Source organism: Salmo trutta, chromosome 14 (assembly GCF_901001165.1).
Source record: "Salmo trutta chromosome 14, fSalTru1.1, whole genome shotgun sequence".
In the NCBI taxonomy this organism is placed as follows: domain Eukaryota; kingdom Metazoa; phylum Chordata; class Actinopteri; order Salmoniformes; family Salmonidae; genus Salmo; species Salmo trutta.
In genome coordinates this window covers 35,659,415-35,686,110 of record NC_042970.1, presented here as the reverse complement: position 1 = coordinate 35,686,110, position 26,696 = coordinate 35,659,415, and the positions used below count along the sequence as shown (strand labels likewise).

Below are 26,696 nucleotides of genomic sequence, written 5' to 3'. Positions count from 1 at the left end.
ATCACTACAGACACCCTGGTTTGAATCCAGGCTGTAATCCAGGCTGTATCACAACCGGCCGGGATTGGGCGACACACAATCGGCCCAGCGTCGTCCGGGTTTGGTCGTAGTAGGCCATCATTGTGAATTTGTTCTTAACTTACTTGCCTAGTTAAATGAATAACTCTGGAGACGTGAGAAGGGAGCGCAAAGCAGGTAAGTGTATTAAGAATGATTATGGGGTGGACAGTTAAAGACCTACTCCTAAGTGGAATTTAATAAAAAGTAATAAAACCATGACTGCCCTTAGGCTAATACACAAAGGTAACATTTTGAACCCTTGGCTGTGTACAAGACAGATATTTGAGACTGTGAATGACTCATAATTACAGGGCTAAAATCGAAACTTCTAGGAGGACATGGGGGGTGGGAATGTGAAATGAGAGATATCATGCCTGCATGACACCCAGCCAACGAGTCACACACACCAGGGTTTTCTTTAAGAAAATGTGGCACCGGACATTTGACCGGCAGCATTTTGAATTTACCGGACCCGTATGCATTGGGTGCGTAACCTAATTGGGGCGTGTTCAGAAATCACATTTAGATTATGGTCGTTCATATTAACAACATGCAAGTGGAGGATGCAACGATGTGCGATCCTTATGGAATTCTGATGTGCACTTTGAAGATGTTAGCTGGCCACATTTACTTTTCCTCAGCCAACAAATGAATAATGAACAGAAAATGTTTATATAAAATAATTGCCTCCATGGATATGGTCAGATTTATGACTAGGATACTTTGACGCAATGTAAGACAATCCTGACAATATGTAGTAAAACGTTCAGGTTTGAAACTATTAAGTATATGTTTTCAAAATGCATACTGCCTCCAGCTCATTACAAAGTGGTGTGCTAATAGATTGCCTTCCGTTGCCTATGCTTTTGCTGTTTGGGATGCTGTAGCAGCAGCTCTCCCTCTGTCTGACAGATTTCCCACTCAAGGCTCTGTATCTGTAAGCTGTACATGTGATAAGATACATAATGTAAACTCAGCAAAAAGAAAGAAACGTCCTCTCACTGTCAACTGCGTTTTATTTTCAGCAAACTTAACATGTGTAAATATTTGTATGAACATAAGATTCAACAACTGAGACATAAACTGAACAAGTTCCACAGACATATGACTTACAGAAATGGATTAATGTGTCCCTGAACAAAGGGAGGGTCAAAATCAAAAGTAGCAGTCAGTATCTGGTGTAGCCCCCAGCTGCATTAAGTACTGCAGTGCATCTCCTCCTCATGGACTACACCAGATTTGCCAGTTCTTGCTGTGAGATGTTACCCCACTCTTCCACCAAGGCACCTGCAAGTTCCTGGACATTTCTGTGGGGAATGGCCCTAGTCCTCCGATCCAACAGGTACCAGACGTGGTCAATGGGACTCAGACCCGGGCTCTTCGCTGGCCATGGCAGAACACTGACATTCCTGTCTTGCAGGAAATCACGCACAGAACGAGCAGTACGGCTGGTGGCATTGTCATGCTGGAGGGTCATGTCAGGATGAGCCTGCAGGAAGGGTACCACATGAGGGAGGAGGATGTCTTCCCTGTAACGCACAGCGTTGAGATTGCCTGCAATGACAACAAGATCAGTCCGATGATGTGGTGACACACCATGATGGACCCTCCACCTCCAAATCGATCCCGCTCCAGAGTACAGGCCTCAGTGTAATGCTCATTCCTTCGACGATAAATGCCAATCTGACCATCACCCCCGGTGAAACAAAACCGCGACTCTTCAGTGAAGAGCACTTTTTGCTAGTCCTGTCTGGTCCAGTGACAGTGGGTTTGTGCGACGTTGCTGGCGTCGCACAAACGACATGGGCAACGTTGTTGCCGGTGATATCTGGTGAGATCCTGCCTTACAACAGGCCTACAAGCCCTCAGTCCAGCCTCCCTCAGCCTATTGCGGACAGTCTGAGCACTGATGGAGAGTGTGCGTTCCTGGTGTAACTCGGGCGGTTGTTGCCATCCTGTCCCACAGGTGTGATGTCCGAATGTACCGATCCTGTGCAGGTGTTGTTACACGTGGTCTGCCACTGCGAGGACGATCAGCTGTCCATCCTGTCTCCCTGTAGCGCCGTCTCACAAACCAGACATTGCATTATTTTTGCCCTGGCCACATCTGCAGTCCTCATGCCTCCTTGCAGATGCCTAAGGCACGTTCACACAGATGAGCAGGGACCCTGGGCATCTTTCTTTTGGTGTTTTTCAGAGTCAATAGAAAGGCCTCTTCAGTGTCCTACATTTTCATAATTGTGACCTCAATTGCCTACCGTCTGTAAGCTGTTAATGTCTTAATGACCGTTCCACAGGTGCATGTTCATTAATTGTTTTGTGGTTCACAGAACTAGCTTGGTAAATGGTGTTTAAACCCTTTACAATGAAGTTCTGTGAAGTTATTTAGATTTTTACAAATTATCTTTGAAAGACAGGGTCCTGAAAAAGGGACGTTTCTTTTTTTGCTGAATTTATATACTGTACACATGCACCAATTTAATTCTACAATTCATTCTAACCCCTCTATTTTTCTTTCTCTGCATCTTTTCCTCATGTGTGAAGAACTTTTTCACAGCCCCAGTGGTAACAGCCTCTACCTAAAGGAGCTTCCTTTCTGTCATACACTTTCTCACACTCGCGCGCTCTCTCTCTCTCTCTCCCCAACTCAAACACACAACCTAATCTGGCGTCTTTTAAAGATAGGGTGAACCTAATCTCTTAAATGGGACATTTCCCAAGACCACACTGACTCAGTGGCACCTGGGAAATGCCTTAAACCATGAGACTGATTTTAGGCCTCCGACAATGATATGTGACGAATACCTCATAGGCCAAGTCCGTCTTCACCAGTAGTTGAAACCCCACATTTATAGTGAAGAAACCCATTTTAGGCCAGTCAATGGTGCTTTCAAGACAACTCAAATTCGGAACCGCCAAGTTACAATGTGATATTTTTTTTTTTTTTGCGTAGGGCTCTCTCCCCAACTCATCCTTAATTTGACTCATCTTAATTCAGTCATTGACATTCTCCCTCCCTTTCTCCTTGGCTTGCTCCATCTATTCCTCCCTTACTCTCACTCCCAGACAGATAAGCAACAGAACTGAAGATATGGGCTCCATCACTCCTGAATTGCACAAGCTCTCTATTGCCTTGGCTTTCAATGAGAGATGGCTCTTCAAGACCTGTCCTGGAATTAGTGTTGTAGTGATGTAGGGCCTAAGTTGCAACATTAAGAGCAGTAGGTCTGACCAGTATGCTGTGCATGAATTGGCTTTGTGCTATGGATGTGTGTAGTATGTATACTGTTGGAATTCTCCAGAGGTCAGTTGCCCTCAACCTATTCAATGGGGGAATTCAGACCGGAGTTTAAGTGCGCATATTCTGACCTTGAACTTCAGCATGAGAATAGCACATTCTATTTGTTTGAGGTGGAGATCTAAGAAATGAAGGTGTAGCGGTGCGTGGGTAATATCACTGAGGAAGTGAAGCCAGTAAAAAAAACTGTTTGCTCTAGAACCCGTTTGTTCATATGCCACTGTGATATACAATAAGTCCGTGACAACAAAAAGACAACTGTCACACATTGGCGGAATAAATTCAACTACACACGTTTCATCACGAAACCGGAGAGCAACATCTGTTCATTCAATTCCACAAAGCCTATACTGCATGTAACAAACCATTATGAGACTCAAAATTGAGCTCAGGTGCATCCTGTTTCCATTGATCATCCTTGATGTTTCTACAACTTGATTGGAGTCCACCTGTGGTAAATTCAATTGATTGGACATGATTTGGAAAGGGGCGCACACACCTGTCTATATAAAAGGTGACAGTGCATGGTCAGAGCAAAAACCAAGTCATGAGGTTGAAGGAGAAATCGAGAGGACTACAACCTTATTCCAAAAAGGATTTAAATTGTTGTTTTGCCTCATCAATCTACACACAATACCCCATAATGACAAGTCAAAAACAGGTTTTTAGAAATGTTTGCAAATGTATATAAAAATGGAGGTATCACTTTTACATAAGTATTCAGACCCTTTACTCAGTACTTTGTAGAAGCACCTTTGGCAGCGATTACAGCCTCGAGTCTTCTTGGGTATGACGCTACAAGCTTGGCACACCTGTATTTGGGGAGTTTCTCCCATTCTTCTCTACAGATCCTCTCACGCTCTGTCAGGTTGGATGGGGAGCGTTGCTGCACAGCTATTTTTCAGGTCTCTCCAGAGATGTTTGATCGGGTTCAAGTCCGGGCTCTGGCTGGGCCACTCAAGGACATTCGGAGACTTGTCCCGAAGCCACTCCTGCGTTGTCTTGGCTTTACTTAGGGTCTTTGTCCTGTTGGAAGGTGAACCCACATGCCAGGGTTTCTGTTAGGAAAATGTGGCACCGGACATTTGACCGGCAGCATTAAAAATGTATAAGAGCTATTGATGATAAGAGCTTGGTAAATTTAGTAATTCGTTTGGAGAAGGGGATTGTAAATACACACATTGTTTTTAGATGATTTTTTTCTTATGATCCCTGGAGACGTGAAACCAGTCATATGGACGCAAACTGAAAAGTTGCATATCTTGGCCATGTCGCAGTTGTAAATGAGAACTTATTCTCAACTGGCCTACCTGGTTAAATAAAGGTGAAATGAAAACATGACATGTATTGTGGCCCCTTTTTCAGCAGTGGAGTAGGCTATAAATAGCTGTGCTGTTATTAATTGTATGACCTCGTAATTTGTGTGGAAGAAATTTGGACACCCAAGCTATATTCTTCTGTAGGGCCGAACCTGCCAAGTTGATGAATGCGCTTTAGAATGTATTTTTATTTTTTATAAATATACCCGGGCTTTTTTTATTTTACCATTTGTATCATGTACATTCAAAGTATTTACAACTTTAATTTATTTCTGTTGGAGTTTACATTATTGGGCATAAGATGGCTGGCCGGGTCCTCCTTATTACATCACACCCCAGGAAAAACATTCTGATCGGTTTTATGTAATAAATAGAAAGTGAGATGTAACTTTGCGTTGGGACTTTTTTATGCATGTACTAATGCAAATCCATGTTACATGTGGTTATGTTTATGCTACCTACCCTTTTTAAGAGAAATGTATTAGAAACACTATTGAATGAAAACTCCATGAGAATCTGTTGGCCAGTAAGTGGGAGGGTTTTTAGCGGTTGAAGTAAATGTCTTCAGCCTGCGCAAGGGAAGCACGCCTGCAAAGCCCCTTACACACCTGCATAAGGTAAGTCTTAATACCAACTACTGAGAAGTGTGTAGGAAATGTATGCCTTTCCTATGTCTGAATCGGCCCCTAGGAGCGCTCATATGCTTTATACCATTATCGTGATCGTTGTATCCATTATGGGGCCATATTGTCTTGTTCAGATTGCCCAGCCCTTGTAAGTGGTGCCACGTGTATGCAATTGAATTCAATAAAGTGAATGTCCCACATATCCTGAGCCTCAGGCCCGTTTCACTCCAGTTCACCACAGCGGGTGGTGGTGGCATACTACAGGATAAGCCCTGAGCTACACTGCCTAACCTGGCTGGTTGAGGTAAATAGCAGCCAGCTGTATAAATGGAGCACCATGTAAGCTGAGGGTCACCGTGGACAGAAGCATGTGCTTTGTGAGGGCATTGGAGCAGAGAGACGGGACTAGGGAGTGGATGCTGAACTCTCCTTTTACCCAGTGCAGTTGACGTTAAGTCTCTTGACGTTACGCAACAAGACATTCAGATCCATGGCTCCTCATGTGTCTATGCAAATCTTTCCTCCTGCCTCATCTTGAACTTCAGTTCAGAACAACAACAAAAAAGGTCTGAGAATTCCATCTGGAGTGAGGGGTACCATCCCTCTCCCCCCCACCCCACACATCCCCACCACTCAATATACTTCCCAGATGAATTACCTTTCTTATCCAGAGCAGAGGTTTGGGGGGGGGATGACCCACACATTTGTCTTTTCTTGGAGCTCTACTGTACCTTTTCATCTCCCCTTCTTCCCTTTGGAAACACCTTTTGTCTCAAGAGATGTCAACAAGCTTGTGATGTCAATCACTCCCCCATTCAACACCTGCAGTGAACAAATGCCCCGAAAATGTCCATGAATCTGGACTTTGTTTTCACCCTTTGAGATGTCGACAGGACTCTAACAGTCCATTGGCCAGGGCAGTACACTACAGTACATCAGTGACATAGGAGACAGCACTTGGGCTGTATTACAAACAGTGAACAAAACGGCATGACATTTTTAATTTGTGTCAAGGTCAATTGCAGCCTTAAGAGATTGTGAAAGAGAAGTATCGTCAGGTTGTACCCAATGATACAACTGTATGTTCCTAACATTCCATTCCCACCTGGGGGGCAAGCTCACAGCCCACTCCCATGCATTACAGCACAAAACACACCTGGAGTACACCTCTATCACTCAATATTAGCCACCATTTAATTGGATATTTGAGTGATGTAAAACTGTACTTTACCTGATAAGTATGTGGACACTTGCTCGTTGAACATCTCATTCCAAAATCATGGGTATTAATATGGAGTTGGTCCCCCTCTTTGCTGCTATAACAGCCTCCACTTTTCTGGGAACGCTTTCCACTAGATGTTGGAACATTGCTGCGGGGACTTGCTTCCCTTCAGCCACGAGCATTAGTGAGGTCGGCACTGATGTTGGGCGATTTAGGCCTGGCTCGCTGACTGCGTTCCAATTCATCCCAACGGTGTTTGATGGGGTTGAGGTCAGGGCACTGTGCAGGCCAGTGAAGTTCTTCCACACGGATCTTGACAAAACATTTCTATATGGACCTCGCTTTGTGCACGGGGGCATTTTCCTGCTGAAACAGGAAAGGGCCTTCCCCAAACTGTTTTCACAAAGTTGGAAGCACAGAATCGTCTAGAATGTCATTGTATGCTGTAATGTTACGATTTTCCTTCACTGGAACTAAGGGGCCTAGCCAGAACCATGGAAAAACAGCCCCAGACCACCAAACTTTACAGTTGGCACTATGCATTGGGGCAGGTAGCATTCTCTTGGCATCCGCCAAACCCAGATTTGTCCGTCGGACTGCCGGATGGAGAAAGCGTGATTCATCACTCCAGAGAACGCCTTTCCACTGCTCCAGAGTCCAATGGCGGCAAGTTGTCCAACGGCTGAGCCGTTGTTGCTCCTAGATGTTTTCACTTCACAATAACAGCACTTACAGTTCACTGGGGCAGCTCTAGCAGGGCAGAAATTTGACGAACTGACTTGTTGGAAAGGTGGCATCCTATGACAGTGCCATGTTGAAAGTCACTGAGCTCTTCAGGACGGCCATTCTACTGCCAATGTTTGTCTATGGAGATTGCATGGCTGTGCTCGATTTTATACACCGGTCAGCAATGGGGGTGACTGAAATAGCCGAATCCACTAATTTGTAGGGTCAACATACTTTTGGTGTGGTTTAGGTACATTTTCCATCCATTGTGGACATTGTGGAAATTTTGTAAAGTTGCCTCAACATTGTGGTAAGTTGTTAGGTTTTTTTTCCTTTTCTTCCCCCAACCAACATACCTTAGCTAGCTAATATTATACACCTTTTAACATTTATTTTAAGATTGTTTAAGCACGATTGCTGCTGGAAAGCAACTTAAACAGACATTGATGGACCACATCAAATGGGCTAGCTAGCTAATGACGGATCACGTTAATTTGGCTAACGTCTAGCTTAGCTATTTGGCCATCTCTGAATATTGTTTTATTTGCTTGCCAGCTTTGCCGACAGTAGTCAGACAGCTTTACCAAGACGATTTCAATTTTTTTATTTAAACATTTTTACCCCTTTTTTGCTCCCCAATTTCATGGTATCCAATTGTCTCATCGCTGCAACTCCCGTACAGACTCGGAAGAGGCGAAAGTCGAGAACCGTGCGTCCTCCGAAACACAACCCAAACAAGCCATAATGCTTCATGACACAATGCCCACTTAACCCGGAAGCCAGCTACACCAATGCGTCAGAGGAAAGAACCTGGCGACCGTGTCAGCGTGCACTGCGCCCGGCCTGCCACAGGAGTTGCTAGTGCGCGATGGGACAAGGACATCCCTGCTGGCCAAACCCTCCCCTAACCCGGACGATGCTGGGCCAATTGTGTGCCACCCAGTGGGTCTCCCGGTCGCGGCCGGCTGCGAACCCAGATTCTCTAGTGGTACAGCTAGCACTGCAGTGCCATAGACCACTGCACCACTCGGGAGGCCCTACAGGACAAAGTTAGACTCAAAATATGACTAGTTTCAGGAAACTAGGCATATGTTACGCGTCACTACTTCACAGGAGAGGCATTTGAACATAAATATGTATATTTCTTTTAATCAAAATTCGTGTTTTTTTGGGGCAGAAATCTAGGACGTGACTTTTCATGTGCCTCAAACTTGTATTTCATATTTAAATATGAATAAAATTGTTAAATTACGAGCCAAGTTGGTTTAGCCACAGAAAAAGTCAGGAACCTTCCTGCTAGCCGAGAGATGAGTTTGGATTGGTCTGCCATGTAGCACGCTTCTGTCTAACATGAGCTACTCAGTATGTGTAGGTAATCCTTTTCTAGCTCAGCTTTCTTTGAAAGATATCACAAAGAACTGCAAAAGTGTTGCTAATGCTCTCCATTTTCTGTAGGACTGAGTTTTGAAATCAGTGGAATGCCCGGTGGAAGCAGAGTATGATAGCTAAGGAGATGGAGAGAATTCTGCCGATTTTGATTGCAAATATGCAAAGAGTTTAGCTAGCTACATTTTCAGATATATCCTACCGTTCAAAAGTTTGGGGCCACTTAAATGTCCTTGTTTTTTAAATAAAGCACTTTTTTTTGTCCATTTTAAAATAGCATCAAATTGATCAGACATACATTGTTAATGTTGTAAATTACTATTGTAGCTGGAAACAGCAAATAATGGAATATCTACATAGCCATACAGAGGCCCATTATCAGCAACCATCACTCCTGTGTTCCAATGGCACGTTGTGTTAGCTAATCCAAGTGTATCATTTTAAAAGGCTAATTGATTATTAGAAAACCCTTTTGCAATTATGTTAGCACAGCTGAAAACTCTTGTTCTGATTTAAAGAAGCAATAAAACGGGCCTTTAGGCTAGTTGAGTATCTGGAGCATCAGCATTTGTGGGTTCGATGACAGGCTCAAAATGGCCAGAAACAAAACTTTCTTCTGAAATTCATCAGTCTATTCTTGTTCTGAGAAATGAAGGTTATTCCATGCGAGAAATTGGCACGAAACTGAAGATCTCGTACAACGCTGTGTCCTACTCCCTTCACAGAACAGCGCAAACTGGCTCTAACCAGAATAGAAAGAGTGGGATGCCCCGGTGCACAACTGAGCAAGAGGACAAGTACATTAGAATGTCTAGTTTGAGAAACAGACGCCTCACAAGTCCTCAACTGGCAGCTTCATTAAATAGTATCCGCAAAACACCAGTCTCAACGTTAACAGTGAAGAGGCGACTCCGGGATGCTGGACTTCTAGGCAGAGTTCCTCTGTCCAGTATCTGTTCTTTTGCCCATCTTTTTATCTTTATTGGCCAGTCTGAGATGGCTTTTTCTTTGCAACTCTGCACCTTTATTGTGACGTTTTATTGATAACAACCTAACCTGACCGTCATAGATTTTCAGAAGAGTGAACAGGGAGTAAAGGAGACAAAGACCTGAGATATTCAATGTCTGTCAGCTATGACTGGATACAAATGTAGAAGGCAACGCTATGAGATATTGTGTATGTCAGAGAGCCAGCAACTTAAGACAAATAAAATGTGTGTCTTGGCTACTCTTGGAAGAGCTTTGGATGGAATCTTTTTTTATTGATTTTCAAACAATTATTTTATAGAAACTGTTCATCTTTCACTCGCCAATGAGAAACTCCTTTCCTAAGGTTTGTAGAGATTATTGAACTCTTTTTGCACAGACACTGCTTACAAAGCATAGAATGATGGGGAATTCTTTCATGTAGGCCTTTTCTTCCAGCGGGCCCCCATTTTAACAGCCCTCAATAGACAATTTCAGACTATAATAGGAGGTTTCCCTTCGGGAATAAAAGCATTTTGGGTCCGATTTAAACGTCTGGTCTGTTGGTGGCTCAGAACCTTTGTCTTCCATATAGTAACTGAACAAGGATGGGGCAAAGTCTTCATGAAGAGAAATGGCACGCAGGCCTAGTTGTCCCTCGGTATTGACGGCTTATAATCCTTATAACCACACCCTGAGGAAGGCACAGTGATGCCGAAACGTTGGTAAATACCCATTCAATTGCTGGGAGTTTATATATGGAGTGCGCGACTTTCTTTATTTTGATAGTTTATAGTTTAATCGCCATTAGTCAGCACCTCCACACAAACCATTTTTCAGGTTGTGCGCCAGCTCATGTTTTTTTGTTTTTTTTAGACGGCTTATAATATAATCCATCACAAATAAAGTTTGTCACGTTGCACATACTTATCTTAAATTCCAGTTATGAGTTCCAGATGATAATTCCTAATTGTCAGGCAAACAAACATTACATTATGAAGGAGGCTTTTAGGGCATACAGAACAGTCTAGGGTAGGGATACTGAAAATGCATAACACTGAACAAAAATGACTTCCGTTTTTAGCAGTACTGGGTCCATAGCTGCAGGAGGTGGTCCATAGCTGCGGGAAGTAAGGGTGCTGGGGCAGCACCCCCTGATTGTAAATATTTTTTTTTGTGCCAAAATTAGGCTATATAAAAATTTAAAAAATCCTCTAAAGTGAAATTACTCCTCTCTGAACATAACATAAGTAAAATAATTCAAAACACTACACCAGAGAGCATAATTTAGCCACAGGTAAATCGCTTCTAAAAAAAAGTTTTTACTGTCAGGAAGGCTACAATTTGGGCAGCACACGCCCCAAATATAGAACAGCTTGTTGCGTTGAGCCCATAGATATAATCCATCGAAGGATTTTGGAACCTCTAGCCCTGGCACTTTGACTGTTAAATTCATGCGTACACTAGCAATGGCTGCCAGTCCTGACTTTTTTTTTTTTTTTTTAAGTAGGCAAGTCCATTAAGAACAAATTATTATTTACAATGACTGTCTACTGGGGAACAGTAGATTAACTTTCTTGTTCAGGGGCAGAACGACAGATTTTTACCTTGTCATCTCAGGGATTCGATCCAGCAACGTTTCAGTTACTGGCCCAACGCTCTAACCACTAGGCTACCTGCCACCCCAAATGGGAACTGCCATCTATGGATTATATTTTTATGCTTGTTTGCAGCTGTCAGTTTGCCTTTCACAAATGTCAAAATACAATGGCGAGAATAATGTAGACCTACCGTTTTGTAAAGCAAATGCCTACTGCTGAAAAGAGAAGACTAATCTGTCAGTAAAGCTTAAAAAAATGCTCAACTTTTTGAGTGATTCTGAGCAAACAACACTTTTTCAAAGTAGTTTATCTTGAGATATTGGCACGAACGATCAGCCATCACCGGTGAGTAACCTATGCTTCATCATCATCGGCGCACTATACTGTGTACACTTATGGAGACATGCATACATACATACATACATACATACATACATACATACATACATACATACATACATACATACATACATACATACATACATACATACATACATACATACACACACACACATATACATACACATACATACACACATACACACACCATAATATAAAAACACGGAAACCAACCACTCCTGCATGCACACACACACCAGTGCCCTATCCTCTTTGATGTGATGTTAATGAAGGCCTTTATTTACAGGGATATCAAGCAGGCTCAGCTCATTAAAAGATCCAAAATGTCCTGCTTTCAAGAAAGAGAGTCACCCCATCCTTTTAAAAGATCAATCAGAAACTGCCTGCATTTCATGAACATTTTACCACAGCCCCGAGTCTGTCTGAAATTTCTGTTTTCCTTCTGTTTGTTCTCTTGTGGATTTGGGCACGTTTTGCATTTTTCCAGGCCTTCAAAACTCAGAGCTCCATATTTAAGATACACAGCTGGTGCCCCAGGGCTTATTTTGCAACTTGACAAATTGGGAACTTTTTCCCCCTTTTCACGCTCTTCCATGACTAAACATTGAGTCTGCTGGATGGAGAGTGAGGAGGCTGGAAGGAGGCCACTGTAGCCACATGGAGTTAACGCTGTTCTTGTTTTGGCAGTTAGATCCACAGTGTAACATCTTCAGGTCAGGCCAGAGGTCAGGAGAGAGGACTTCCAAAGGCATGACAGAGCTTCCAAGGGGACACATCCCCTCAATACCCCCCCCCCCCTTTCTCTTCACTCCCTGACCTCGCTCCCTCTGCCTGACTCAGCCTTTCGTTGGGGCTGTTTGCTTTCCCATTATTGGTCACACTTGGGCTTGCAGCTGGTGAAATCCCCAAGGTTTGGAATTCAATGAGGCCATCTCCAGAGAACTCTGCTCTCCATAGGGACAAACACATTGTTTTTCCTCTATTTGTTTTAATGGACTTCCAAGTACATTCTGCAAATAGTTGAAAGAAGCCATCATGTCAGGGTCTTTTAGCTCTGTGTTTCCAGGTCAAGGGTCGTCCAGTTGATTTGAGGCCATGTTGTTGGGAAATCGTATCCTTCTGAAGCTGTTTTCATTCTTGGTCTCTTATGTCTTTTCAGTTTTCAATGACCATAAAGTCCATTTGGCAGGATGTATCTGAGCGCTAAGCTCTTTCTCTCTCGTGTGAATATGAACTGTTTTAGATTGTGTGTTTTTGAGGAGGAGGCCGGAACTGTGAAACTAGCCAAGAGGGGAGTTCATGATGGGAAGGATTACACACAACTCAAGTTGTTTATGTTCCCCCCCCTGATATAAGCCTCTCTTTGCCTCCTTTAAATATTTGCAAATGGTAATGACGTTTTATCACTTGTTAAATAACACCAAGACATATTTAGGATAGGACTTATAATTACTCTGTCTAGGATTGTGTTTTACTCTGTAAAGAAAAGGTAGTACATGCAGTTTTTACTTACTGGACCGTATTCCCATCAAGTCATTGAAACCATTTAATGGCCACTCTGTCTTTCTTCTCAGCCTCCCGTCACATACCTGGTGTCTTATATCCATGGCAGATTCTTTATTCTCAATACACACTGTACATAGACCTATACTTTAGAGCCAATCCCAATAACAATGGGCCATAACTGAGAGAGAATCTCCCCTTAAGCTCTTAGGAGGTCTGGACCATAAGACAGCCTGTCTTCTCTCAGGAAGTTTATCCAAACAGTATTGTGTATGTACTCTAACGGAATCCAGCTGCAGTCATGTACAAGCCTGTGCGAGTGTGTGCGCACACACACACTCACTTACATAGAGTCCACAAACGGGACAACGGCAGTCAAACCTGCACGGTCATGGGAAGAAAGTCTCCTGTGATAATAGACTAGGGTTAATGAGTTGAGACTTACTGTAGTCTGAGAGTGAGTATGGCTGACTGGCTGCAGGTGTCTACCCCACAGTGACATTGTCAATAAGGGTGGTGGTTGCTGGTCTCTGTTACTGCCTGGGGCATAGTAACCATGTCTGTCTGGTGACTGGGCTATATTATGTCTGTCCTCCTGACCGTCTGCCTTTCATATCTATTAGTGGTGGAAAAAGTACAGAATTGTCATACTTGAGTGAAATGTAAAGATACCTTTTTTAAAAGAAACTGACTTAAGTAAAAGTGAGTCGCCCAGTAAAATACTACTTAAGTAAAAGTCTAAAAGTATTTGGTTTTAAATATACTTAAGTATCAAAAGTAAAAGTATAAATCATTTCAAATTCCTTATATTAAGCAATCCAGACGGCACGATTCTTTTGTTTATTTACGGATAGCCAGGGGCACACTTCAAACATCAGGCATAATTTACAAGCGAAGCAGGTAGTTGGGATGACCAGTGATGTTCTCTTGATAAGTGCATAAATTAGACAATTTTCCTGTCCTGCTAAGCATTCAAAATGAGTACTTTTGTGTGAGAAGGAAAATGTAAGGAGTAAAAAAGTACATTATATTCTTTAGGAATGTAGTGAAGTAAAAGTTGTCAAATATAAATAGTAAAGTACAGTTAGTCAACAAAAAAAACTTATGTATTACTTTAGGGTATTTTTACTTAAGTACTTTACACAACTGACTAGTTATTTTAGTGTCTACTGACTGACGTACAACCTTGACTAGATGGACAGAGTAAACATGACAGACGAGGGAATTCTGTACTCATAAATTGTGATATTTTACTAAATGTTTCTCTTGTCTTAAAGCTTATTATTTATTTTATTTTTTTCTTCCCCCTCGGACATCGTTACATAGAACAGCGCGATAGAACAGCAGAATATGTACTGCAATGTTTTTCACTTCGTTTCATCAGAGGGCCTATTGTTATTAAATTAAACTTTTCAAGATTTAGTTTCCAATTGACTCTGACAGCTCCAACATTTCCATAACTATTATTAGGCCTCCATACATAAACTCAGCAAAAAAAGAAACATCCCTTTTTCAGGACCCTGTCTTTCAAAGATAATTCGTAAAAATCCAAATAACTTCACAGATAGATCTTCATTGTAAAGGGTTTAAACACTGTTTCCCATGCTTGTTCACAGAACCATAAACAATTAATGAACATGCACCTGTGGAACGGTCGTTAAGACACTAACAGCTTACAGACGGTAGGCAATTAAGGTCATAGTTATGAAAACTTAGGACACTAAAGAGGCCTTTCTACTGACTCTGAAAAACAGCAAAAGAAAGATGCCCAGGGTCCCTGCTCATCTGCGTGAACGTGCCTTAGGCATGCTGCAAGGAGGCATGAGGACTGCAGATGTGGCCAGGGCAATAAATTGCTATGTCCATACTGTGAGACTCCTAAGACATTGCTACAGGGAGACAGGACGGACAGCTGATTGTCCTCGTAGTGGCAGACCACGTGTAACAATACCTGCACAGGATCAGTACATCCAAACGTCACACCTGCGGGACAGGTACAGGATGGCAACAACAACTGCCCGAGTTACAACAGGAACGCACAATCCCTCCATCAGTGCTCAGACTGTCTGCAATAGGCTGAGAGAGGCTTGTCTCACCAGGGGTGATGGTCGGATTGGCATTTATCGTCGAAGGAATGAGCATTACACTGAGGCCTGTACTCTGGAGTGGGATCGATTTGGAGGTGGAGGGTCCGTCATGGTCTGGGGCGGTGTGTCACAGCATCATCGGACTGAGCTTGTTGTCATTGCAGGCAATCTCAACGCTGTGCGTTACAGGGAAGACATCCTCCTCCCTCATGTGGTACCCTTCCTGCAGGCTCATCCTGACATGACCCTCCAGCATGACAATGCCACCAGCCATACTGCTCGTTCTGTGCGTGATTTCCTGCAAGACAGGAATGTCAGTGTTCTGCCATGGCCAGCGAAGAGCCCAGATCTCAATCCCATAGAGCACGTCTGGGACCTGTTGGATCGGAGTGTGAGGGCTAGGGCCATTCCTCACAGAAATGTCCAGGAACTTGCAGGTGTCTTGGTGGAAGAGTGGGGTAACATATCACAGCAAGAACTGGCAAATCTGGTGCAGTCCATGAGGAGGAGATGCACTGCAGTACTTAATGCAGCTGGGGGCTACACCAGATACTGACTGTTACTTTTGATTTTGACCCCCCTTTGTTCAGGGACACATTATTCCATTTGTGTTAGTCACATGTCTGTGGAAATTGTTCAGTTTATGTCTCAGTTGTTGAATCTTGTTATGTTCATACAAATATTTACACATGTTAAGTTTGATGACAATAAGCTCATTTGACATTGAGAGGAAGTTTCTTTTTCTGCTAAGTTTGTTACTGTGAAGTTATTTACATTTTTCCATTTATCTTTCACCAGTAAGCTTCTCTCTATAGTAGTTGATTGTAGCCTACTTTCAGACATCCAGTATCTCATAGGCTGTGTAAGTGGAGTGGTACAGCAGTTCTTATGACTGTTATCTCTGTCCCCTGTCCTGTCTAGTATAGTGCTGTACCCTTCTTGATCTTTGCTTGAATTGGCGGGTTCCCTGGCGCAGCTCCAGTTTTATTTATTTATTTTACCTAGCAACAGGACATCCAACTTCCCACAACACAGCACAATATGCTAGGTGAGAGAAGGTTGTGTTTGCCTTGAGCCCTTCCTGGGGGATGGTGGGGTGGTGGAGGGAGAGTTGTTATTTAGCCCAAATGGTGGTGACCAGGAGCGTTTTCACACACATCCAGTTGGGTAAACAACACGGAGAGGCGGGCAGCTCATTGATAGCAGGTGTGACATTCCCCCGTCCCGACGCATCTCAACTACCTCCTGCCTCTGCTCCCTCTGCTTCTCCCCTGTCCCGAGCTGGCCTGACCTGGGATGGGCCCTGAGCCTCAGTCCATTATCTCCTCCTCCTACTGGTCAGCAGTATAACTTTGATGGCTCGCCCTGGTGCTCTACTTATACATTCTCCTCTCCCCTGTTCTGTTCAGTCTTTTCTCTCCACTTTGTGTCCCCTTCCCCTTTTAGCGACTTGGCTGCTATCTACCAGTTTGCCCATAGCATAATTTATTCAATAATGCAGGTTTCTAGCCAGCATTGCCACCCAGACTGGAAAATACAGATTTTCCTTGTCAGTTCTAATATGATAAAGGAAATGCCCAGGAAAAATAATCTTGATTGTGTCACTCTGTCATTGTTGTCACCATTCTCTTTACTTATCGCCTCTTCCTCCCACTAGAACATCCCTGCTGGTCACAACAGTCCCATTAGTAGTACAGTTAAAATCTGCTACAGTAGCTTTACCTTCTGATCCACTTCCTGCTCTCCCCGGTAGCTTCCTGTCAGCTGCTCGTTGAGTCGTGTCTGAAGCGGCTGCTGCTGTTAACAGAACACTAGTTTAGTCCCACAGCCATTACTGTCTCCGAGATCCATTACACACATGGCTGTTGCAAACATGGCGGCAGCTCTCTGTAGGCCCCGTCACACACAGCAAGCAGCGTTCAAGTTCCAGCTGCCTGGCTTGCCCTGTCTCTCTGGCATCTACCGTAGCCTCCTCATAAACAAACAATACAACAAATAGGAGCTCATTTTTCACAAGCATGGTTGCATTATATCAATAATTCAGGGACTTCATGACTTCTTGGCGAGAGAATGTATGTAGTTAGTCGGGCTGAGGTGCAGGTAGCACTGTCAGGAAGAGGAGGATGAGCGGAGAGAAGGATCTGCATTTCAGAGTCAGACTTCTGTGTATACATGCATTTTTACGTGTGTGTGTGTGTGTGTGTGTGTGTGTGTGTGTGTGTACACGCCAGTGCCAGAGAGCCATATAAAGACCCCCTTCACCCCAGCAGCCCACCAGTGGAATGCCCTAAAATAACCGAACGTGGCCCCATTTTATTTGATGAAAAACAAACTGAATGTTTCAGTCAGTGGTCATCTCAAAGACTATTTGGCTGCACCTTAGATGGAAAGAATGTTCTGGAATCTAGGGGGCTCTTTTTTGCATTTCTCTAAGTAACAAGACTTTTCTGTTTTAAGAAAAAACTAAAGTGCACTGTTGGAGAGGAGTGAAGGTGCTGATACTTCACTGGCAGACAGCCTCGTGGAGATGTAACCAACGGGAGAGACTAGTTACCACACCCCATATCCCCACCTACCTTTTAGCCACCCAGCCAGAGACCCTCCCTCTTTTCTGTGGTCACTCTTCTGATGAGGGCCTCTTCAACTTCAAAGACGATGACATTCCATTTCCTCATTCACATACTCAAATTGTCTCTCTAATAATAACTTATTCCACTGTCAGTCAAACAGCCTGGCTCTCACACGTCTGCCCAAAGCCTCTCATCTTGTATACTGACACATCACTGATGTTATAGAGTAGTATGGCCGCTGTAGGCCATACTACTAATATAAGTGCAACATGCAACAATTTATACAATTTTACTGAGTTACAGTTCAATAAAGGACATTTTCATTGATAAAATGCAATTGTGTTCGTTGTTCTTAGTTTATGCCTCCCATATCATAACCCCACCGCCACCATGGGGCACTCTGTTCACAAAGTTGACATCCGCAAACCGCTCACCTACACAACACCATACACGTGGTCTGCGGTTGTGAGGCCGGTTGGACGCATTGCCAAATTCTCTAAAACGACGTTGGAGGCAGCTTATGTTAAAGAAATGAACATTCAATTCTCTGACAGCAGCTCTGGTTGACATTTTCTCCCCAATTTCAAACTTGTCTCATCGCTGCAACTCCCCAACGGCTCAGGAGGTGAAGGTCGAGTTGTGCATCCTCCAAAACATAACCCGCCAAACCGCGTTTCTTTACACCCGCCCGCTTAACCTGGAAGCCAGCCGCACCAATGTGTCGGAAGAAACACTGTTCAACTGACGACCGAGCTCAGCCTGCAGGCACCCAGCCCGCCACCAGAAGTCGCTAGAGCGCGATGAGTCAAGTAAAACCCCCCTAGCCAAACCCTCCCCTAACCCGGACTACGCTGGGCCAATTGTGCGCCGCCCTATGGGACTCCCGATCACGGCCGGTTGTGATACAGCCTTGGTTTGAACCCTTGGTCTATAGTGACGCCACTCTGGAGGCCACGATTTATATTTTTTGTTCAGTGTAGTAAAAGGAAGATATTCGATTCTGCTAACCTACCTTGTTTTTCATTGAACTCAGTAGGCCGGTTGTAGAGCCTCCCTTGAAATGCTGTGTCACAATCATAATAATCCCCTGACTTCAGTATAGGCTAAATACATTGGTTAAAAGAGTAGAATACCTTTCTGAAATCAGACCACTGTGCCTGTATTCTAGTTTGAGAAAATGGCTGCTTTCCTAATGTCTGGAAAACATCACTGATTGGCCAGTGAATTAATTGATCCATTGATCCCTATTTCAGTTTAGAAACTAGTTTTATTATCTCTTTGAAGTGCGATTTAAAGACTCGGGGCGACTCTCGCATGTTTCTCCATAACCACCGATTCCAAGTCTGGAAAATTCCAGGCTGTGAGTTTAGAATTTAACAAAAGTCTTCAAGGTCTCCTAGGAGGTATTCAGTTATTTTGTTTTTATAATACATTTTTTTCTTCACTTTTTCTGACTGGATTTTTAGGTCAGCATTCCTAATGTTTCCTTCACTAGCTCCCAAGCTCTCTAGACCCCATATGCCTGCCTGGCTAACTGCATGTTAAACCAGCACTCCCTCAGCTAGGCTACATAACTATGCTGATTAGCATGTGTGTGTTATATGTGCCTGTGCACAGGAGAGGAATTAAGATGGTGCAGCTTTGAATACTTTCCCCCTTTTGGCTCTGGATAGAGGACAGTTTTTTTGGGGTGGTGGGGTTAGGGGGCTTGAGGGGGGGGGGGTGCTTTCAGAACAAGATGTCCTTTGATAGCCTGTAGATGTGTTGCATCACTGCTGTTGGCCTGGGAACACTGACCTGGATATTTGGGGGCAAGCCGACGCAAATACCTACAAGACCGGAGGTTGTTCTCTCTGTGTGTGTGTCCGCTCTCGGCCCCTTTCGCTAAAGCAGGGGTTCCCAAACTTTTTCACTTGGGGCCCCCTTCCAACATTGGGGAACATATTTTCAAGGTTACACAATTATTTAACTTTCCTTGTCTTCTCTATCAACCTATATGCAACAAACTTTCTACTCAATGTTGTATTTCGTGTTTGCTGCTACAGAGTTATCTGCTACCTCATTTTACAGTTAATGTCTTGTCTGTTTCAGCCCCAAAAACGTGCAGTCCGAAGCAGTTTGTTTGTAAGGACCAGGTGACGTGCATCTCCAAGGGCTGGCGCTGCGATGGGGAGAAGGACTGCCCAGACGGCTCGGATGAATCGCTGGATGTCTGTAAGTCTGTCTCTCGCATGCTGTTCGTCTGTTGTGTCCATTTTCCACTTGTGTGGCTACGAAGGAAATTAGCGACACAATGCTAAGACGTAGGCTACTGTAAGGGACAGACATTTTAATGTGGGAATTGATGTCCATTTTGTTTATTCCCTCTGCATCTGCAGCTAGTTAATCTCAAGTAATTTACATTGGTTGGATTGAGTACCAAAGGTCATGCTTTGTTGGTGTTCCGTTTGAGTGGATCATCATTTTAAATGGGTCACAACGTCCCCCTACAGCTGTCCTATGGTTTGGCAATACAGTACGTCATGGTTGTCACCGTGTTTCATATTGAGTCTAGTTAGCCTAGCTGTGGCATGAGTCATGTCTAACAGAATGCACTCTCTGTCACGTTGAGTCTACAGACTGTCCAGTCCATCCAGTTTAATGGACCAGTTATTCTCCTTATGTCCTACACATTCACCAGCTGTTCATACATTTCAAAAAAAAATTTATCGAATTGTCACATACACATAATTAGGTTAGTATGTCTTGGGGGTTTGATATTTGTGCTTTCTCACTCATCATTATTCACGATTAATTCCTGACTATCCCATAGTCATGGTAGCATCCACATTAATGTAGAAGTGTTTAGAAACGTATTCTTATTTACAATAAGTGACTCCAAAATGACACAATACATTTTTTACCATTCATTTCTATTGGGCACGAAATCATCTGAAACGCAACCAAAAGAAACAGTAAATGCATCCAACAAGTGTGTAGAGTCACAAGCTTGATGTAATCATTGCTTGCTAGGAATATGGGACCAAATACTAAACTTTTGACTCCTTTTAATACACATGAAGTGAATTTCTCCCAATACTTGTGGTAAAATGGGGGGACTATGTACAAAAAGTGCTGTAATTTCTAAACGGTTTATCTGGTATGGATGAAAATACCCTCAGATTAAAGCTGACAGTCTGCTCTATAACCCCATAGTCATTGTATCATTTCAAATCCAAAGTGCTGGAGTACAGAGCCAAAACAACACAACAATTGGAGTTCACTGTATTTGTGCATGGGTGCGATGCTCAACTTCTTTCTGCACATAAACATACACCCCAAACCCTAAAATATCGATCTAAACTTTAACTGCTGCTTTAAGATGTGTAGTTAAAGGTAGGTGTTTCACTTTTACAGTCCCTTGACTGTATCATTCACCCTTATCACCCATATAATTAGAACAGCGATTGCGGTACCTGCTCTATTTTATTATGTATGCTTCATTTGATTGCATTTGTTCACCATAAATATGGCTGGAGTCAAGTCTCCAATGTTTTCAACTACCCTAATGATGGTTGCTTATGTTCCCCTGGTAGAAGAAAGAAGAGGGAAAGTCTTATCAGCCTTATGGCTTCCTTGGCATGGAGGGAGGATGACTTATGTGATTTAGATAAACTGATGGCAATTAGGGCCGATTTGGCAGCGATCACGGATAAGGACTCAATTCAAGTGCTTCCTACAGGTCTAGGGCTATACTATGAAAACGTATTTATACTTCAGTCCGGTTACTTACAGTGCATTCGGAAAGTATTCAGACCCCTTTTTCTACATTTTGTTAAGTTAGCCTTATTCTATAATAGTTAAAAATATATATATATTCCCCTCATCTACATACAAAACCCCATAATGACAAAGCAAAAACTGTTTTTGAGTTTTTGGCAAATGTAAAAAAAAAACACATTTACATAAGTATTCAGACCCTTTGCTATAAGACCCAAAATTGAGCTCTGGTGAATCCTGTTTATATTGATCATCCTTGAGATGTTTCTACAACTTGATAGGAGTCCACCTGTTGTAAATTAAATTGATTTAGACATGATTTGGAAAGGCACACACCTGTCGTTATGAGGTCCCACAAACCAAGCCATGAGGTCAAATGAATTGTGTCGGATTGTGTCGAGGCACAGATTTGGGGAAGGGTACCAAAACATTTCTGCAGCATTGAAGGTCCCCAAGCACACGGTGGCCTCCATCATTCTTAAATGGAAGAAGTTTGGAACCACCAAGACTCCACCAAGACCCATGCTGTGAGGATGTTTTTCAGAGGCCGGGACTGGGAGACTAGTCAGGATCAAGGGAAAGATGAAAGGAGCAAAGTACAGAGATCCTTGATGAAAACCTGCTCCAGAGCACTCAGGACCGTAGACTGGGGTGAAGGTTCAACAGGACAACGACCCTAAGCACACAGCCAAGACAACGCAGGAGTGGCTTCAGGACGAGTCAATGAGTGTCCTTGAATGGCCCAGCCAGAGCCCGGACTTGAACCCGATCTAACATCTCTGGAGAGACCTGAAAAGAGCTGTGCAGCAACGCTCCCCATCCAACCTGACAGAGCTTGAGAGGATCTGCAGAGAAGAATGGGAGAAACTCCCCAAATACAGGTGTGCCAAGCTTGTAGCTTCATACCCAAGAAGACCCAATTTCATCTATTTTAGAATGAGGCTGTAATGTAACAAAGTGGAAAAGGTCAAGGGGTTTGAATACTTCCCGAATGCACTGCATGAGAGGAGTGTGTGTGTGGTTCTATAACCAGACTTACATTGACACATAATCAGATTCAACACAGTGTCCTGGGTCTGGCTGGGGAAAACAATGGGAAGCTTCATCCGTTACAGAGAGCGTTGGCCGTTCATTCATGTGTGCCTTCACGCAACTCAGTCATACCCAATTACCTGATTTGCAAAGTTTATCTTTGCTTTGGAAGAAACGGTTTCCTTTTACACCCCTCGCCACAGAGGTGGCAGTCATAAGCAGTGTTGGGGGTAACGCGTTACAGTAATAATATAACTTTTTGCGGTAGCGAGTGTTATAACGTAGTTACTGTTTTCAATTTAAGTAATAGTATTAGTCACTGATGAAAGACACGGGTTGTTACTTTTGCTATCATTCCCTTCCTATTATAGTTATTGATCCAAATAAATATTTGTGACTATTTCCTCTGTTGGTGCAGTATAAAAAAGAGAATCCTCCCACCCCAGGTTCTGTTTACACACTACTACTAACTGCATTAGTGAGGGAGATGAAAAATGGCAGCAGCTTCTAAAACGTCAACTCTCTGTGTAGATGTACTCCCATTACTTAGATTTGGTAGGACAAAATGACAAGAATATAACTGTAAAATGTAAACTGTGCCCAGGCGAAAAACACCTCTCCACTGCTAGAAACACACCTTCCAATCTCTTGAAGCACCTACAAAGGCAACACGCCAACACAAAACTCATAGCGAAAGACCCCTCGAGACCTGACCACTGCTTCTGAAGATGACTGTAGGCCTACCTCATCCTAGGCTTCATTTGAATCATTCAGGAGAACAGGCTGTAACCCAGGGAGAGCTGAGCAAGCTGGTAGCTGAATATGTAGTAGAGGAAATGCTGTCCTTATCCACGGTAGAATCTGTCATTATTTGGCTACTTGTGTTGGTGTATAGGCCTATGTAACGGTGACGTGGTTAACAGGAAAAATAAGTCAAGTAATTTGTTATAGCAAGTTATGAGTTTTATTATTATTTCAAAAAAAAATTGTAACCACCGCGACACTGGTCATAAGACAAAACCAAACAGGGTGGAACATAAAAATACGATGGCTGTCATTTCCCCCCTGACTCAATGCCTTTATTGGAGATCAGACGGTGTTGGAAAGAGTGTCCCAGAGGGGGTGGGGGGGAATCAAAGCAGCCCTGTCTATTTGGTCAGCTTCTCCCTCGGAGAGAAACGCTCAGCTCAGTCTGGATCTGGAAGGAAGGAGAAACCAAGGCTAGAAGAATCGAAAGAAAACAACAAGGGAGAGGGGAGAAGAGAAAAATAGAACCAGGGAGAGAGGGAGTGACCGAAAGGGGAGATTGCCGTGGAGGCAGTCTAGACGAGGACGGGAGGGGAACTGAGCGGAGGAGGGAGCGCCCATCAGTGAGTCTGGAAGTCATCACAGGCTGGCCCAGACCAATGGAGAAACCTGCTGTTTTTCACAAGCTGTTTTTTTCCTCTTCATTTGCAGGGCCTCAGCCTACACCCCTGTCTATCTGGGACAGAAACAACAGTAACTACATTCCCCCTTCTCTCTCTCACTCCCCTCTCTCCCTCCCTGACAAAAACAACAGTTATACGACTCCACTCCTAGTGGGGCCCTGGCTCTCCACGACATGAGGGAGAAAAACAAATGAAATGGGTTAGAAGGACAGGAGAAAAGGCCAGGCGCTGGATGATACTGTATTTGTGTTGGTAGCAGCACAGACAAAAGTAGAAGTGAGAATACAGAAGTAAGTTTGTGCTTTATTACCTCAACAAGAGGCCAAGAAGACATTTGGGCGATAGACAAATTCAGACCAACCCCAACTTCAGTAATATCTCCTCGCGTTACTTCAAACACTTGTGTGTGTGCTATTGCTGATGCTATTGAGTGATGGATCAGGGTGGATGCATGAGTGGCATTTATTTATCTATGCAGGCTGAATGATTCCCAGTGTCTTCTGTTGATATGTATGGCGGCCATTGAAGTGAAGTCAACCACTGTGGTCATGCAGCTGGTCAGCCCTCCTACGAGCAGAGCACAGCGCACCCCTACAATGTTCATCTTTGTGTCCAGTCTTGCCTGGTCAGAACAGCCAAGCAGAGTGAGATGCTGCCGGCCGGGAATAAGTCTTATAGGCCTATAACATGTATAAACATGGATTAGAACAGACTGCGTAATGCAAATGTATAGCTACATACAATTGTTTAGTTTTCTGCTTTGTGATTTAGGATAAGCTCAATCAACTACACTGTAGAATGCACACACGCATTTACGCACGCACACACACACACACACACACACACACACACACTCCCTCTGCACACTTCTGAATGGTAGGCCATCTTACGCTGGCTCAGTCAGATCAGTTGTCTTGGGGCATGTTGTCTCCTCAGTCTGTCTGTGTGTTTAATTGTATCCCCGTAACGCTGCTCTGACTGCGACCGGCTGGAACCACAGGAAGTGCGTAACACTGTAGTGACGTCCCCCTGCCGCTGCAGGCCTTTAATAAGGTTCTGTTTAACACATGGTTCCCTCCTAAAGCTACAATTAGCTGCTAAGGAGATAGAACTCCTTTTCCAATAACAAGCATCTGACCAAGTCTGGACATGGAGCAGCTTTTATAATGTGTTTTGATGTCATTTAGCTGTTGATTTGCCTTGTCTGCTTGTGTAACAGACTAAAAGGAATGAAGTGTCAGGACCAGATTCATTGAGTGTTTTTAAAGGACTGTTTTTCAGGCGGTGCTCACTTGTCTGCTTGTAGATGGCTTGCTTACGTTGTAGTTCAGCTAAGGGGGTGGACATGTAGGATTTGATTTATTCATTTTTGGTCAGTATACTTGCTTGATCACTTTTATTTGGTTGTGGTTGAGCTAGTTGATTTCTGTATGGTAGATGTTTGTCTGCTGACCCCTCCCTCCTGTCTCCTGGAGCTGGCCATCTTTCAGCACGCTGTTCCCACAAGATTCTGTTGCAGGTGTGAGGTCACGAGGAGTTTACCCTATGTGCTTCTCTCTTTTGCGTAACCCATCTTGCCATCTCACATTATTGCTCTCGCTCTCGCTCTCTCTCTCTCTCTCTCTCTCTCTCTCTCTCTCTCTCTCTCTCTCTCTCTCTCTCTCTCGCTCTCTCGCTCTCTCGCTCTCTCTTGCACCGTAAGTGTTCATTTGCATTGCACAGTTTCTGTGACCTTTTCTTCAAAATGAAATTGAAGTCCTACAGTAGTTGTTGTTCTGAGGTAACATTATGGAAGACAACGCAAGAAGTCACAACCTATTAAGACATTAGACCAACAGCAGGGACAACTTGCCTGTGTGGGTACTGATGACAGACCATGTGTAATGTATATGTATATCTCACTGGTCACCCCCAAAGCCAATTCCTCCTCTGGTCATCTTTCCTTCCAGTTCTCTGCTGCCAAAGACTGGAACGAACTGCAAGAATTTCTGAAGCTGGAGACTCGTATCTCCCTCACTAGCTTTAAGCACAAGCTGTCAGAGCAGCTCACAGATCACTGCACCTGTACATAGCCCATCTGTAAACAGCCCATCTATCTACCTACCTCATCCCCATACTGTATTTATTTATTTATTTATCTTGCTCCTTTGCACCCCAGTATCTCTACTTGTACATTCATCTTCTGCACATCTACCATTCCCGTGTTTAATTGCTATATTGTAATTACTTCGCCACCATGGCCTATTTAACTTACCTCATTTGCACTCACTGTATATAGACTTTTGTTTTCTTTTGTTCTACTGTATTATTGACTGTATGTTTGGTTTATTCCATGTGTAACTCTGTGTTGTATGTGTCGAATTGCTATGCTTTATCTTGGCCAGGTCACAGTTGCAAATGAGAACTTGTTCTCAACTAGCCTACCTGGTTTAAAAAAAGGTGAAATAAAAATAAAATATGTAAACCCAGCAAAAAAAGAAACGTCCTCTCACTGTTAACTGCGTTTATTTTCAGCAAACTTAACATGTGTAAATATTTGTATGAACATAACAAGATTCAACAACTGGGACATAAACTGAACACGTTCCACAGCCATGTGACTAACAGAAATAGAATAATGTATTCCCTGAAATCAAAAGTAAGTCAGTATCTGGTGTGGCCACCAGCTGCATTAAGTACTGCAGTGCATCTCCTCCTCATGGACTGCACCAGATTTGCCAGTTCTTGCGGTGAGATGTTGCCCCACTCTTA

At 43.5% G+C, this 26,696-nt stretch overlaps 1 protein-coding gene across 5 annotated transcripts in view; it reads left to right on the top strand.

Annotated features, from left to right (window-relative positions):
* Window positions 1-26,696, top strand: part of LOC115207921 (low-density lipoprotein receptor-related protein 1) — a 178,012-nt gene that overhangs the window by 13,301 nt on the left and 138,015 nt on the right. For all 5 annotated transcript variants that reach the window (XM_029775510.1, XM_029775509.1, XM_029775515.1 and 2 more), the window contains exon 2: window positions 19,816-19,938. In XM_029775510.1, the coding sequence (XP_029631370.1) occupies window positions 19,816-19,938 (123 nt within the window). The remainder of the gene's footprint in view (window positions 1-19,815; window positions 19,939-26,696) is intronic.